General features: G+C 34.8%; 1 protein-coding gene across 23 annotated transcripts in view; it reads left to right on the forward strand.

Annotated features, from left to right (window-relative positions):
• Positions 1-16927, forward strand: part of EPHA6 (EPH receptor A6) — an 880674-nt gene that overhangs the window by 552927 nt on the left and 310820 nt on the right. For 18 of the 23 annotated variants that reach the window (XR_007407962.1, XR_007407961.1, XR_004811710.2 and 15 more), the window contains 2 exons: positions 4386-4510; positions 8698-8754. Coding sequence is in view for 20 of the 23 variants with exons in the window: in XM_025417283.3 (XP_025273068.2) it covers positions 4386-4510; positions 8698-8754 (182 nt within the window). In the remaining 3 variants the exon portion in view is untranslated. The remainder of the gene's footprint in view (positions 1-4385; positions 4511-8697; positions 8755-16927) is intronic. The other 5 variants (XM_025417299.3, XM_025417337.3, XM_025417315.3 and 2 more) reach the window with 1 other exon arrangement.

Raw genomic sequence — 16927 nt, forward strand, 5'->3', positions numbered from 1 at the left:
GGTCTGTAAATAGTACTTCCCAGAGTAGTTAGGGAATAGATTTTCATTATTTCTATTTTATGGAAGTATAGGAAAGGACTCATAAAATCTAGGTGATGTACCTTTACTTTTAATTAACCAGTAGAGAATTGGAAATAGAAAAGATAGTACCTATGTATAAATCAATAGTCATTCTAATATGCTGCCGTAATTGAATTTATTATCAGTTTGCAAAGATTATACCATTTGACCTTGAGTGCTAAATAATTATGTGGCAAAATGTAGTATACTGGTAGTATTAGTACTTATGACATTGTACATTAAACTGAAAATTAACCATAAGATTGTATACATGAAAAAAAGATTTTCAAAATTTGTAATGAAAAAAAAATTTGTAATGAACTGATATATTTAAGTCAATTTCTAATTTGTATAATTGACCTTAAAGTTATAATTTTTCTATAAAGCTCATTTAATACATTATTATATTACAATTCAAAAACATTAATGCAATTTCCAACAGGAATAAATTTATTAATGGTAGCTTATTAGTAATGAATATGACTCAATGTAAATAGTAAATTATCTGAGCCTTCTTTCATACTCACCATGCTATCCATTTCTTTTTTTTTATTTCTTTTTTTTTTAATTTATTTTTTATTGGTGTTCAATTTACTAACATACAGAATAACCCCCAGTGCCCGTCACCCATTCACTCCCACCCCCCGCCCTCCTCCCCTTCCACCACCCCTAGTTCGTTTCCCAGAGTTAGCAGTCTTTACGTTCTGTCTCCCTTTCTGATATTTCCCACACATTTCTTCCCCCTTCCCTTATATTCCCTTTCACTATTATTTATATTCCCCAAATGAATGAGAACATATAATGTTTGTCCTTCTCCGACTGGCTTACTTCACTCAGCATAATACCCTCCAGTTCCATCCACGTTGAAGCAAATGGTGGGTATTTGTCATTTCTAATAGCTGAGTAATATTCCATTGTATACATAAACCACATCTTCTTTATCCATTCATCTTTCGATGGACACCGAGGCTCCTTCCACAGTTTGGCTATCGTGGCCATTGCTGCTAGAAACATCGGGGTGCAGGTGTCCCGGCGTTTCATTGCATTTGTATCTTTGGGGTAAATCCCCAACAGTGCAATTGCTGGGTCGTAGGGCAGGTCTATTTTTAACTGATTGAGGAACCTCCACACAGTTTTCCAGAGTGGCTGCACCAGTTCACATTCCCACCAACAATGTATGAGGGTTCCCTTTTCTCCACATCCTCTCCAACATTTGTTGTTTCCTGCCTTGTTAATTTTCCCCATTCTCACTGGTGTGAGGTGGTATCTCATTGTGGTTTTGATTTGTATTTCCCTGATGGCAAGTGATGCAGAGCATTTTCTCATGTGCATGTTGGCCATGTCTATGTCTTCCTCTGTAGAACACTTCTGAAAGAAATTGAGGAAGACACAAAGAGATGGAAAAAATATTCCATGTTCATGGATTGGCAGAATTAATATTGTGAAAATGTCAATGTTACCCAGGGCAATATACACATTTAATGCAATCCCTATCAAAATACCATGGACTTAAAAAAAAAAAAAAAATACCATGGACTTTCTTCAGAGAGTTAGAACAAATTATTTTAAGATTTGTGTGGAATCAGAAAAGACCCCGAATAGCCAGGGGAATTTTAAAAAAGAAAACCATATCTGGGGACATCACAATGCCAGATTTCAGGTTGTACTACAAAGCTGTGGTCATCAAGACAGTGTGGTACTGGCACAAAAACAGACACATAGATCAGTGGAACAGAATAGAGAATCCAGAAGTGGACCCTGAACTTTATGGGCAACTAATATTCGATAAAGGAGGAAAGACTATCCATTGGAAGAAAGACAGTCTCTTCAATAAATGGTGCTGGGAAAATTGGACATCCACATGCAGAAGAATGAAACTAGACCACTCTCTTTCACCATACACAAAGATAAACTTTGAATGGATGAAAGATCTAAATGTGAGACAAGATTCCATCAAAATCCTAGAGAAGAACACAGGCAACACCCTTTTTGAACTCGGCCATAGTAACTTCTTGCAAGATACATCCACGAAGGCAAAAGAAACAAAAGCAAAAATGAACTATTGGGACTTCATCAAGGTAAGAAGCTTTTGCACAGCAAAGGATACAGTCAACAAAACTCAAAGACAACCTACAGAATGGGAGAAGATATTTGCAAATGACATATCAGATAAAGGGCTAGTTTCCAAGATCTATAAAGAACTTCTTAAACTCAACACCAAAGAAACATGCTATCCATTTCTGTTTTAGGTTGTAGCACAAACTTCCATTTTTAGAAATATTTAGTAATTATCACTCATTATTTAGGATATATTGTAGTGCAACAATAATGCTTTCATTGAACAGCTAGAAAGAGTTCTAAATATAATTTCTAGAATAGTCATTTCCTTAGGAGAATCAGACTTGTCATTTTCAAAAGTTTAAGATACACTTTATCCTTAAAAAACAAAGGCAGCATTCAGAAAAAAAATATACTGGAGTCTTTCTTAGAAACTTAATCATAGAGAATCAGTTTTTCAAGTTCTATTCTCACTTCCAATTGGTTCATTTGAATAGATTTCTGGGAATTAGTTGGAAAGACACTATGAGTTTAGCATTACAGAGTTTTTATGTACCTTCCTTGGTCTGACATCTGTATTTCCATTTCCCATAGGAAAAACAAACTGACCTACTCCTCAATAACATAAAAATAATTATTCATTTGCTTTAACCTTCAACATAAACACATAGATTCAATTCTTTGAATGTTAATTTGCTTTTTAAGCTTTTAACCATTTATAGGGTTCCAAAGTAAATCTTCAAGGGAAGGCAGATTTGGAGACTTTTATCTTCTAACCTTATAGTTTCCATCCTATTGTCTCCCACCCCTGAGGGTATCCAGTGTTATCATTTTTTTATTATTCTTGGGTTTAGCCTTACATTGCTTTTTATACATTTTTCCCACCTTACTTTATATCCTGAAAAAAACTTCATTATAGTATTTATGGTCATAGTTCTCTGGTGGATGTAGAATAGTTTTTCAATCAGTCCCTTTTTGATGGACAGTTAAATTGTTCCCAATATTTACAAATAAACCTCAGTGAGTAGTCTTGTAAATATGTCACTTTATGTTTGTTCATTGTATCTTTGGGATAGATTCCAAAAAGCCCAAGTGTAAATGAACATATAATTTGCCTTAAATTGTTGAATTTCCCTTCATAAAAGTTGTACCATTTTGCATTCCCACTGACAATGTATTAAAGAGCTTTTCCCCATAGCCTAGTCAACAGAGATTGGTGTCAAATTTTTGGATTTTTGCCAATCTGTTTGGTAAGAAATGGAACCTCAGTATATTTCATTTATATTTCTCTTTTTATGAATGAATTTTAACTTCTATGTAAAAACATACTGTTTTTAAAAATTAGAATACTTTAAAATGACTATTTTATTAGAGGAAAGAATGTATGATATATACATGCAAGGGCAATTTCAGAAATTTAATGCAAGTTTAGGTTAGGAGGGATGCCTGAAAGGCTCAGCAATTGGGCTCTGCTTGATTGGGCATGATCCTGGAGTTCAGGAATGGAGTCCTGCTTTGGGCTCCCTAAGGGGAGCCTGCTTCTTCCTCTCCCTGTCTGTGTCTCTGCCTCTGTGTGTGTGTGTGTGTGTGTGTCTGTCATGAATAAATAAATAAATAACCTTTAAAAAATTAGGTTAGGATTGGGTTGTTAAAACAATGTTATAAAGGGGGGGGGGAGGACATGATTCTGAAAATAAACTTCAGAAATTAATTGTTACAATTTTATTCAACTGTCACAGAAATCATGCAGAAGAAATAATTCTCCTGTTGATATGCAATAATTTATAGTTAAGAAGTTTGTGACATAAACATTTATAAAGTACTAAGACTTTATAAAGTACCAAGTCTTGAGGAGAAAGAAAAGCCTATAAATGATCTTGTAATTGCAGAGTATTTTTCTATAGCAGACTTAAATTTGATAATATATATATATATGATCCAAGTGTATTATACTTCATGTCATAGCCTAAATCAAAGCCAGTTTATAGGGAAATGTCCTCCTCTAACAAAGACTATGATGAGGAGTTCTGGCTCTCATTCCTGGGCTATTTGAGTTTTCCTGTTCCCTAGTAATGTTTCTAAATATATTTTAATACTCTATTTGGATTAAATAGAGTAGATCCTAGGGCTTTCTTTTTAATCTGACATCAATAATTGCTGTCCTCTTCAACAAGAGTTCTGTTTTCCTTGGAAGACAAAATATTAAAGAAAGGATTATGGAGAATGATTCCTGCCAATTAATTCTTAGTTATTTTCTTTCCTTTCAGCACCTTCCCTGATAGGTGTGGTAAGGAAGGACTGGGCATCCCAAAATAGCATTGCCCTATCATGGCAAGCACCTGCTTTTTCCAATGGAGCCATTCTGGACTACGAGATCAAGTACTATGAGAAAGTAGGTCTTATTTGGAGCTTCCTAAAAAACTACATATACATATATGTGTATATATGTATATATTGAGCATGTTGTTATATTATTTTACTTTAAAATCTGTTCTTTGACCTAACCTCATACCTACTATGTCTTTGAAAACCCTCTAATTTACTATTATGCTTATACTTTCTTAATTAATTTGTTTTACATCAGATTATAAAGTAGAAGACACAAGATGTTCATTTCTGTCATGACTTACTATAGGGATTTTTTTAATATACTAAGATGTAGTAACTCCTTCAACATACAGTTTAGTTGACATAACATTGTTTTTGAATTCATTTGGAAGACGTGGTAAAATGGAATTGCTATAACCTAGAAACAGTTTGTGTAACACATACTGTTTGCTAATGAGTTTAAAGGTATAGTTCACTATAATTTGGAAAGGATGATTTAAAGGATAAGTGGAAATAGCTGATGGATTAAAAATTTTCTTTATTTAGTTCGGCTGTTTCACTTTTTAAAGAATCTATCAAGATAAATCTGGTGAATAAATCAACTTAATCTTAATTTTCATTTTTGTCATCTAAAATTATTCTCAACTACAATATTTTCCCAAGTTATATACTTCCTTACCTTTATTGTATTCACATTCCTCTTTCCGTTTCTCCCCCTTTTTCCTCACCATTATGATATTGTGACTATAGACACACAGCAGACCACATAGCAATTCTGATATGTCTCATTCTGCTAATACTGCTTTGGAATATTGATAAAGGGAACATTAAATTTAAAAATAAAAAATATATATAATTTCTACTTGTATGCTACAGTAAGAAGGAACTTCTTTTATACCAGATGCAAGGGACATCACAAATAAATTTTTATTTCCTTTGAAGAGATACAGGACAAGAACAGAAATAAAAGTCTCCCTTCTATTCTATTGCTTCTGAGTAAATATAAGTTTGAAAAGGGAGAGGTAACTCAGTAGCCTGCTGTATCTATTTTTGACACTCTAATAATTTCCACATTATGTCGTCAATGAAAACTGTCATTATCATGAACTCCCGGGAATAACTCCATAGTCTAAGAAAGGAGAAATTTACTGAGTTTTAATTGGATTACAGATTCTGTACATTAGCCAGGCCAGCATGTGCTCAGAAATCCTGTTGAGCTACCCTTTCAAATGTTATAACTCTAGCATGCTGTCACAAAATATACATATTTTCTACTAGTTTAAATAGATCTCTAGGTATGCAAAAATTCTCATTATTTAAAAAAGCAATGGGCACATATATAAGCAACTTTCCAGAATCAGAATACTCTTCTATGTTTTTTGAAGGCTGCATTTTATACATAGAAAATAATTCTCATTTTATAGTCATTTACACTTCATATGTTTGACGATGAAGATAACTTACAATTTCCCATAAGGACAAATCTTACAGATTCTGTAAGATTAAAAAAAAGAACCATATTCATCCAATCGAAATTTCAGAAATCAATAATATTCTGAAAAATGGTAATTAACATAATTTCCATGTTTTAATCATAGAATAGATAGTTATGAAAGAGTCTATTTTGTAAGAAAATGGCAATTATCCACTGCTAATGGAGTTACTAAACATGTAGTAAACATAGAGTTGGAATCCAAGGATTCCTAGTTCATGCCTGTGGCAAAGAAAACTCAATTACTCTCCCTGTTTCACACTTCACATTTACAAAACGGAAAGGAAAGTGTCAACTCTTCTAGTGGGTTGAAAAAGTCAATTTTATAAACAGACCTCCAGATGAAAAGCACACTAAATCAGTATTAGAAATCATTTAATTTAAGGAAGAATTAAGAAAATATTTGACACATAATATAACATTGAACCAGTATACAATAGCATGAGAATTGTATACAAACTAAATAAAAAACATTGTCTTTTCATACAAATACACAGTGTATAGACAAATAATCCAAGATGTTAGACTATGAAGCCTTTCAGAGAGAACATAAAATGACTGATAGGATTAAAACTCTTCCCAACTATGGCTTCATATTGTTAACTGTGCATTTTACCTATATGCACCTATAAAATGATTTCTACTTCTAAGCAAATATTTTTATAAAACTTATAACTAGAACAACTCTTAAAGTGCTAATTTCCTTCTTTATCAGGAACCAAACTAAATATTTGGTAAGAAAAGATACAAAGAAATATATGTACAAATCATCCTAATTTTAGAACATAAATATCCCCCAGGTGTGTATATGTATACATGATTATACAGATACAGAGAAGTGTAGAATGAACAGAGTGTGCCCCATGCTGTCTTGAATGTCGCCTGTTCATCTGAGTGGGATGGGGGACAGAAGTACCTGGATGGAGGTGAGAGAGAGGGGGACGTGGCAAGCATAGATAAATATGAATGGGTGGGTGAGTGGATGGATTCAAAATAGATTTGCTTTTTGTCTTAGACCTAGTTGCCCAAAAGCAGACCTGAGACAGGATTTTGTAAGCAAGTGATTAATTATGAAAGCTCCCAGGATAACTGATAAAGAATCAGGAAGCAGGAATGAAAAAAATGCCAGTCAAACTCAGAGTGACCAAAGGGAGCTCCGGAGTATAAATTATATATCAGAGTTCATTCTGTGAAGATAAAGACACTGAACTGCCATAGTCTGGCTCCAGGCAATCGTTGGCTACAAATCTTAATGAGATGTGCAGGAAAAAAAAAAAAAAAAAACCAACATTGGCACTTCCGGTTCTCTGTATTGACTTTCATAACCCACATTTAGGTCTATAAAGAAAGTGCCAGTTATAAGCCTTTACAGTAAAAAACAAAACAAAACAAAACAAAACAAAACAACCATAGACACTAGGTGAGACGGGAGAGCAGGAACAGATAAAGGTGATACATAGGGGTGGTTGCACCAACTATTAGCTAAGGTACTTCTGTGCTCAGGGAACTGTGAAAGAATATATTTTTAAAGGATTTTATTTATCCATGAGAGACACACACAGAGAGAGAAGCAGAAACACAGGCAGAGGGAGAAGCAGGCTTCATGCAGGGAACCCAATGGGGGACTCGATCCCGGGGCTCCAGGATTATGCCCTGGGCCGAAGGCAGATGCTCAGCCACTGAGCCACTAGGTGTCCTGGAACTGTGAAAGAATATTAAGCCTCAGCTCTTTATAATCTTCATGTTCTCTTCAGTCTTTAATATTGGTGCCTCAGTCTTTAACTTACGGTATTTTAAACTTTCTATTTATTTTTTACCGAAGTTTCTCTGTGTTGCTAACTCATAATTAATCCACAGACATTTAAGCCATTAATTTACATCATTCTTTCAGGAACTCATGCTATTTTATTAAATTGTCCTGAAGAGCATTATTCTGTAAAACAGGAAAGAAGTTAAGCTGCTTAGAATGTGAAGTGTCTACAGACACCTGAGGTCAAACAGCATACTGTTGTCACCAGTGACCTTTTCTTGGGGAATGTAGACTATTGGAAAAGGGCCCTGGCCTGAGTGTTCAAAAATTTGAGTTTGGCTCAGATCTTAACTTTCTTAGTCCTGTTTTTTCATTTTTGTCTACTGAAATTAAATGTACATACACATTAAAAAATACTACAGGGAACAGTGTTTTTCACATTATAATTATATATAAAAATTAAGACTCTACATTGTCTTCTATCTGTGTGTGATGAGAGGGATATGGAGAAGAAAACATGTTGTTTGTCGATTATAACTAATTATATATTGTCTCTTGCGTCCCTCCCATTCTTAGTTACTTTTTTCATACTCACAAAGTGTTCGTTTTTTTAAATTCAAGCGAATATACTTTGAACATGAAAAAGCATTACAATAATGAAGAAAGTCAAATATGTTGCCAAAAAATTCTATTTCATATTTACTTACTAACAAAACAGAACCCACATAATGAGGGAATTGTTAAAAAAAATAAAAGACAATTTAGGTGTTACAAACATTTTATTTAATACTTCATGAGGTGGATGGTCTCAGAGAACTGCAAAATGGGGCAGAAGGCAGGAAGCTTTTATAGGTTAAAAATAAACAGAGAAGAGAAAAATTGAAAATAGCTGATTGACTGAGGCCACATATTTAATCTTATTTGGGACAAGAAGGAAGGAAAGAAGTATAGAGTTGGCTTGGCGTTTGGGGACTGGCTGACTGGATATACTGTATTTTTGGCCCAACAGAGTTTACGTCAACAGGGATACCGAAGTCGTATTTGGTTTGCTGATGTGACACTTCAGGTAGGAGCCTCCATCTTGGGCCTAGAAAGTTATTTAAGCAAAACTAAGACATTATCTGCTTCCACACCCTCAGTCCCCACCTCAAAAATCGGCAAAGCCTCTTGCAGTCACAAGATACCAGAAATCCCATTGAATATCAAACATGCCCTTTCCTCATCTCTACTCTTCCCTTCTCTCTTTACCCTTTTTGTTCACATCCTTAATTCTTTGTCTCCTTTTGTCATCTGCCCTAGGCACTTCTCTTTCACCTCTTCCTTGGTCTTTTATTGTATTTCTCAAAGTTAGTCTTTTTTTTTAAAGATTTTATTTTATTTATTTATGAGAAATAGAAACAGAGACATAGGCAGAGAGAGAAACTGGCTCATCACAAGGAGCCTGATGTGGGACTTGATCCCGGGTCCCTAGATCACACCCTGAGCCAAAGGCAGACGCTCAACCACTGAGCCACCCAGGCGTCCCAGTTAGTCTTTTTTTTTTTTTTTTTTCTTTTTTAAGATGTATTTATTTATCTGGGAGAGAAAGAGCACAAGCAGGAGGGGCAGAGAGAATCTCCAGCAGACTCCGTGCGAGTGTGGAGCCTGACCTAGGGGTCGATCTCACAACCTCGAGATCAGGACCCAAACCGAAACCAAGAGTCAGATGCTTGACCGACTGAGCCAAAGTCAGTCTTGATTAGACTCATTCATGTATGTGTCTGACTCTTGCACAAGTTTGTGAGCCCCTCAAGAGAGGAGGCCATTTCTTGCTTGGCTTTGTCACCCAATGCTCAGTCAGTGCCTAACATGGAAACAGCTTGCTCTCAGTCTATTCTGAAGAGGTTAGTAAAAATCTTCTCCTTCAGAACTCATTCCTAGGAAATTGAGAAAAGACACCCAGCCACTGTGAGATTACTCCAGCAATTTAAAAAAACACAAAGAAAGCAAGCCTCCAGAACTCCCTGTTTCTACCTATTCATTACAAAGACCCATACACATACCTCCATCAGCTAAAAGGATGTTCTGTTAATAAGTAGAATGTAAGCCCTGGAGGGCAAGAATTTCCTCTCTCCTTTCACATCCCCAGCACTCCAAAAGGCACACAGTTAATAATTCATGGACAACAATATTTGGCTAGTTACATGCTAGGTACTTTTAAAAGTGTGTTTCGTGGATTGAATAATTCAATCCAAATAACAGTGCTTTGGGATAAATACTATTAGTCTTCCCATTCTACAGATGAGGGAACGAAAGTACAGCGGTGGTCTGTAACTTCATCAAAATCACACAGCCAGTAAGTGGTTGTTAATGCTGGCCTTGGTACGTACATCACAATTGGATGTCTCAAAAAAGTCAATGCTTTCTGCTGATACTGATTTTCTGGGCTCCCGGAGGCCAAACACTTCATTACTCTCCAATGCCCATTTTGCATCTGTAAAATGGCAGCGATAAAACATACCTATTTCACCAGGGTGCTGTACAACTCCACTAATTACCAACTGGTAGCTCATTTTGCAAACATGAATCCCCCATAACAGTTCATTATTCTTACATCCAGTATTTAAAGACACTGGCAACTGGTAAAGTCTTTTCCTTAAAGTTCTCTTCTTAATTTTTATCACAGTCAGCACTTTTTAGATTTTTGTTCAAGAGGACTCATCATGAGAAAGGAAGCATTTCTTATATCTACATGGTCAGTAATTATCTACATAAAATACTGGATTAATATCCTGCCATTATTTCACCTAGTTTACCCCTGAAGTACCTATTAGTTTTGTATGCAATTATATAATTTTGTGTCATGAGAACAGTGTATTTAAAACAAAAAAGGGTGAGGAGAATGGTAGGAAACTTTGGATTATGTTATTTTCATCTCTCAGGGGTGATTTAAGGCAGCCTCTTTTGAGAGAAGTTTGCATTCATGATGTCCTTTGTGAAGTCACATACTTAATACCAAACTTAATAGAAGCCTCTTTCTTTCTCCTCTCTTATTCAACTTTCTCAAGATAGTTTTTTCCCAGATAACAATTCAATAAATATTGCTCTTTTTCCCTAAAGATATATAATCAGTAAATCTGTGTCTTTATTTGATTAAAAATACATGAAGAAATTATTGAAGAAATAGTCAACTGAAGAAAGAAAACAAAATCTTCCTTTTTTTATGAAATGCTCAGTATACATTCCTCATTTTCTTTTGTTATATTTCCTTCACGTTGGTATTTGCCCAAGGGAAAAAGAGAATTTCCTCTTCACTCCCATGAATACTACTCTTACCTTAATGTACTCATCAGACACAGAAACATATCACCTTCATTCTTTGCAGCCTCCTTCCCTGGTGGCCTTCTCTAACTTGTACATTTTGCAATCTAAATGTGAACTTGCGTGTTAACCTAAATGTGGTTATTATATAGGAACTAAGAAAAGTGTGATTGAGGAGGGCATTGCAGGTTATGGTTCTTTTGATTGAAGGTGAGTTGTTGGTATGGGGAGTGGGACAAGGATTCACATTGGAAACAAGCTCCCTGGGAATGCTAGCAGTACTGCTCCAAGGACCATGCTTTGAGTTGTACGTCTCTAGAAGCCCTGACTCTCCCTTACTCCACTTTATCCAGTGTGGAGAGAGGGAAGATGATCACAACCCTCTAAACATACTCGTGGACTTAAACACTGCACCATTGTTAGAGGCTAAGACCTCTATAGATGCTGTATGATGCGTATGATATTAGAACCTTGGGGAACCGAGGTGGCTCAGCGGTTTAGCGCTGCCTTCAGTCTAGGGCATGATCCTGGAGACCCAGGATCGAGTCCCACCTCAGGTTCCCTGCATGGAGCCTGCTTCTCCCTCTGCCTGTGTCTCTGCCTCTCTCTCTCTCTGTGTCTCTCATGAATAAATAAATTTTTTAAAAAGAGCCTAGTATATTAGTTTGAAGCAAAATGCAATAAATAAGGGACCAAATCAGTTTCAGATAAAATTGAGTGCTTCTACTGGAATCAGCAAATTCCTGAGCTGCTAAAGTTGTGGGTTCTTTTTTCTTCCTTTCTTTTTCATAACCCCTGTTTGTTGCGATGTCCACCACAGAGAAATTGGATATGAGCATTTGGTACTAATTAAAACAACATTACCTGATAGAAAATGGACAACAAGGGAATTTCCTGATACAAACACTCATTATGGAGATTTCATAGCCAATATCCATGTTATGTAGCAAACACCACACTGCATAGAAGCCTGTCTAGCTGAGTGAGCCCAGGGAGTCCCACTGTGCCTGGAGCAGAGATTCTCGTGATAGCGAACCTGGGACTGGTGCCAGCACTGCATCAAAAGCAGCATCTGTATGGTTTACACACATCAAAATAGAAAGAAATTTAAAGAATATTTACGCTCTTTCATCAAGCATGGAGTCTGCATGCACGTGAAAATTACAAGTGTCTGCTAACTATTCTAGCTTTAAGTTCTCTCCATTTTCATAAGTGTTATACTATCGTTATCTTTTGTTTGCTTTGGAAAAATGAATTCATTTGAAATGATAGAAGCTGAGCTTAGTATGTCAAAGGCTTGGTACATTCAAAAAAAGGAAAAAATTAAGTGGGGAGAACTAAGCAGTCTATACTTCATTCAAAACTTCATAATACACCTCAATCTATAGACTTAAATGAAGGTTATAAACATAATGAGTGTCAAAATTTACATTCTGTTTCCAAGAACAATAAAGCAATACTCCCTCCATCTTACTCAAAGGGCCTTAGATTTTTTTTTTTTTTTTTTTTTTTTTTTGGTGAAATACAGTTGCCAGAAGTGCAACCCCAGCCCTGATGTTCTATGTAGGACCAGATAAGGCTGCACATTCATTAACCACGCTTCTGTCAACTTGCTGTATTATATTTCAATCAGCTCTTAGTCCCACAACATTTCAATTCAATTTCACGTCCTAACATCAGAGTCAGTTGCTTTGACATTCTGGTTGTCCTTTTCTTAAACTGCTTCCTCCTCACTTTCCTGAACTCCCTTTCTTTTTTGATGAGGTTAGGGTAAAGTAAGTTGTTTTCCAATTCAGAAATCCCATGACTGCATAAGCTTATTATTTTTATCGTGTCTTGTCTTGCTAGGTGATAGTAGATAAGCAAGTAAGAGTAATGGAAGAATGAGAGATTCGATGCCTCCAAGAAAAATATGAAATATTTTTTAAAATTACAGAAATGTATGTCAAAACCTTAAAGATGAAAAAAAAATCACCCAATCTCTTCAACAATCTCTATATTTTACAACTAAGTTTTTGCATTTCTAAGAAAAAAACATGGCTATTTTAAAATGATTAATTACATAAATTTCTACCTCCTCTTAAAAGTTATTGTTAAGAGAGAAGAAATAATGCGGTATAATATATGGCTTGGGTAGAGGTTATAGAACCCACCATAATATCAAATTATCAGAGGATCACAAATGTCCCTTTGAGTGTGGAGGGGAGGTAGTGAGAAGGAATACTAGCAACTATTCTGGGTAAAATATTTGGTCTAATGTCTACCAAGAATCAGCATAGTCTTGGAGTATGCAAAATTAGTATTTTTCTATTATCTTTTCATTCCTTCAGAAAATTCTTTCTGGGGAATAACAAGGACACAAATTCAAACTTCCTCTAAATTTTTGATATGGTTTGATGAAAATCAGACAAAAATCTCACTGACTGACACCAATTTTTCTAATGTAATGTCGCCTTGAATTCATATTTCATTCAGCTTTCAAAGAACTACTCTTCCATTAGTGGAAAATGTAAATATAATGTTACTACTCTTGAAAGTTAAATATACAAGTCAGACATCTAACTTTCCATCCTAAAATGATGAAAGAGTAAATACTGTTATATAATGCCTGTAGGTAAATCTTGCCTGATTACCTAATATAAATTTCAAGCTAAGAGCTGCAATTATATTGTGTTATCTAATACTTAACAAGTTTTTCCTTGATCACTGGCCTTATTAAAATGTTGACTGAATCATATTCCCTGGGGAAGAATGTAAGATTTGCTTATTTTAAATGCAGTTAAAAATACAACCATATTTTTGCCTGTTCTTTAAACAATTACAGTGTGGAGCTAGAAGTACAAACATAATTACCAATTCATAAATTTATCCTTTTTCTTCTGATACTCTACTGCTACTCTCTTTCATCCAGAACTTTATATAAGAAAATCTATGTTGAATAGATGCATTTATTTCTTCTGAGGATTTTGAAACCTGTAATTATGTGAAAAATCAAGTTATCTTGAGACATTTCCTATAAAAGATGGGATGGTAGTTTACAGAGTTCATTGTTTGGCCCCATTTTCCTTGAGGGATTTATTTAGGAAATGCTACTAGAGGAAAATATGTACCATACAGAGGGTAAAGAATAGCAACTTTTCTTGGTGCCAGTCAGGAATTTGGTAGGGTTTTCTCCCTAACAATAGCTCACTTCAATGAATACTTTTGTGAAAGGCATGCATGTGTTTTCAAACTGTGTATTTTTAAGCATCATTTTTTTAGGCTCTGTAGGTTTCAAAAGATTGTAATATTATATGGAAAATTCAACCATTTTATAAAAATTTTCTGTAAGAAATATGTGAGCTGCTCTGTGCCTCTGCTGCCTGACTTGATTTGCAGATTTTTTTTTTATTGCCAGAGGGTAAGTCTAACATTCAAGATTTGTTTGTTTTCCTAGAGTTAGAAAACCAGCCCTTATTTACTGCAAGACCCACATTTGATTTCTGTTGGATAAATTAGAAAAATCAAAAAGAGTTGAAAGCTAAAATGTTTGTACATTTCTGATCTTTGAAACTGCTTTTCCAATCTTGACTAAGGTAGAGAACAAAGTCTTGGTGTTAATAACTAAACTGGATTATTAAAAAAATAAAAATAGTACTTACATTTACTGAATGCACTACCTATATTAACTCATTTTATGACCTGTTTATTAGCTGCTAGCTAATGACAAATACCTACCTACTTCATGAGTACAACTTAGGTTTTAGCCAATTGGCAACTTAGTAAGAAACTGTAATAAAAGTATATTTAGATATTGATAAAACATTAAAAGTGACTAGACTATTGTTTATCTAATTTTTCTTCTATTCCTTATTTAATTTTGGTGTCTCTTTGGTCAATTAATCCTGATATTTGTGACATAAAATATTTGACTCACAAAAGCAAAAATGCACTATAATTTAAAATCATAAAGCAATTGAAATGAAACTGAACTGAGTATTTCTACTACAACTCTGCCTCTAACTAGTTGTAGACCTTGGGTAAGCCCTTAAACTCTTCAATTTCCCTCAGTCAAATTGAAAATGGCCTTAAATTATTATTTTAAAGCTCCCAGGGTGCTAGATGGCTCAGTCAGTTAAGCATCTGCCTTTGGCTTAGGTCAGGATCTCTGAGTCCTGGAATCAGGTCCTGCATGGGGCTCCCTGCTCAGTGGGGAGTCTGCTTCTCCCTCTCCGTCTACTGCTCTCCCTGCTTGTGCTCTTTCTATCAAATAAAGAAATAAAATATTTTTAAAAGAAAAATAAAACTCCCTTTCAGCTCTTGACAATCAAAGGATACAATGCTCTATCTACCCATAGTGGTTTTTGACACACCTGCGTTAGAATTCAGGCTTTGACACTAATTAACTGTATGACCATAGCAATTATTATTTTTCCCTAAACTTGAATTTCCTCATCTGCTGGGAGACAAATGGTAACAACAAATAAGCTATTATTAGGAATAGATTAAATGATACTTTTAAATTATAAACAATCTTACTACTCAGAAAGAACAAGCATTCAACCTTATTATGTATAGTAGCATAACCTACTAACATTGGCATTAGTTAAAATATTGGTACCAGTTTGGGTTTTATATGGTTTCAGTCCCTGCTCTAAGGTGCTTTACATTTTTGCCATCCAAACAGAATGACATCTTATCCAAACTGCACCAAAAGGATTATTCTATTCTATAGATGATATGGTAATAAGCCAAACAGGTATAAAGAGGGTAACTAATACACTATGTAGTAAACTACAGAGCAGAACCAGTTCCTACACTTAAAAAATACCATCCACATTAATGTTAACCAGTTCATGCTATCCCATATTATTGTATTGTCACTGAAGAAGTTTTAATATAAGCATATGATAACATTTTAATTTGGAAATCTCAAAATAAATTTCTTAACGTGAATTTACATAGTTTTGAACTGTAAAACATTTAACATTAAATAAGAAACAAAAAAATTTCTTATAAATTACATATAAATGTACAGTAATATGGCCATACACATAGAAAAATAGTTTTATTATTATTGTGCTTTCCCAATATATATTAAATATATTGATGACAACATAAGCTATATTTAGCTTTGATATAGGATTTTTGCTCTTCTGGTTAAGGTAAATTTTTTACATATGAGGACAATTCTTTAAGCATAAAGTTCTGCTTATTTTGGCAGATTTTATTATTCCATTACTATCTCATTGGGGTAAATTATTTTATTGTGCCCACCTTTTCATGTCTTCCCTCATGGTTCTCATTTCTTCCTTGTCTTTCTTCTTACTCCATAAAGGCCAAAGTAGGTAATGCAGAGGATACATCACAGCCAAACAGTCTCTTTCCCTCGCTACCATCCTTGCAAAAGCAGTCTTCTCTATTTATTAATCACTTAGGAAAATAGACATATATCAAAAAGTAAGCAATATTGTGGTAAAAAGAGTTCATTTGCAAAGGGATTTCCAAACTGAAAGTGTGAAAATCATCTTCTTAGAATTATAGAATTTAAAAATATGCATGGTCAATAGGGCAAATTTAATCTAACTCTGATGTATATTAGCATGCTAGACCCAGAATGATTGTGGCTCCCGTGACATTGGCCAAGACCACAATACAGGTATCCTGAATGCATGGCCAGCTCTTTTCTGATAATTTATATTGTCTCTTCTTAGAAAACACCCCCACTTTAAGATGCTACTAAATAGGCTACCCTTATTGGGATGGATACTGAACATTAACCTCATCTAAAGATCAATTGTATTAGTTTTCTGTTACTGTATAACAAATTACCCAAACACTTAGCAGCTTGAAATAATGAATGTGTGTTATCTCACAAAGTATCCAAGAATCAGAAATCCAAGAGTGGCTCTGCTGCCTGTTCTGGCCCAAGGTCTTCCATGAGGTTGTAGTCAAGCTAT

Source organism: Canis lupus, chromosome 33, assembly GCF_003254725.2.
Source record: "Canis lupus dingo isolate Sandy chromosome 33, ASM325472v2, whole genome shotgun sequence".
In the NCBI taxonomy this organism is placed as follows: Eukaryota; Metazoa; Chordata; class Mammalia; order Carnivora; family Canidae; genus Canis; species Canis lupus.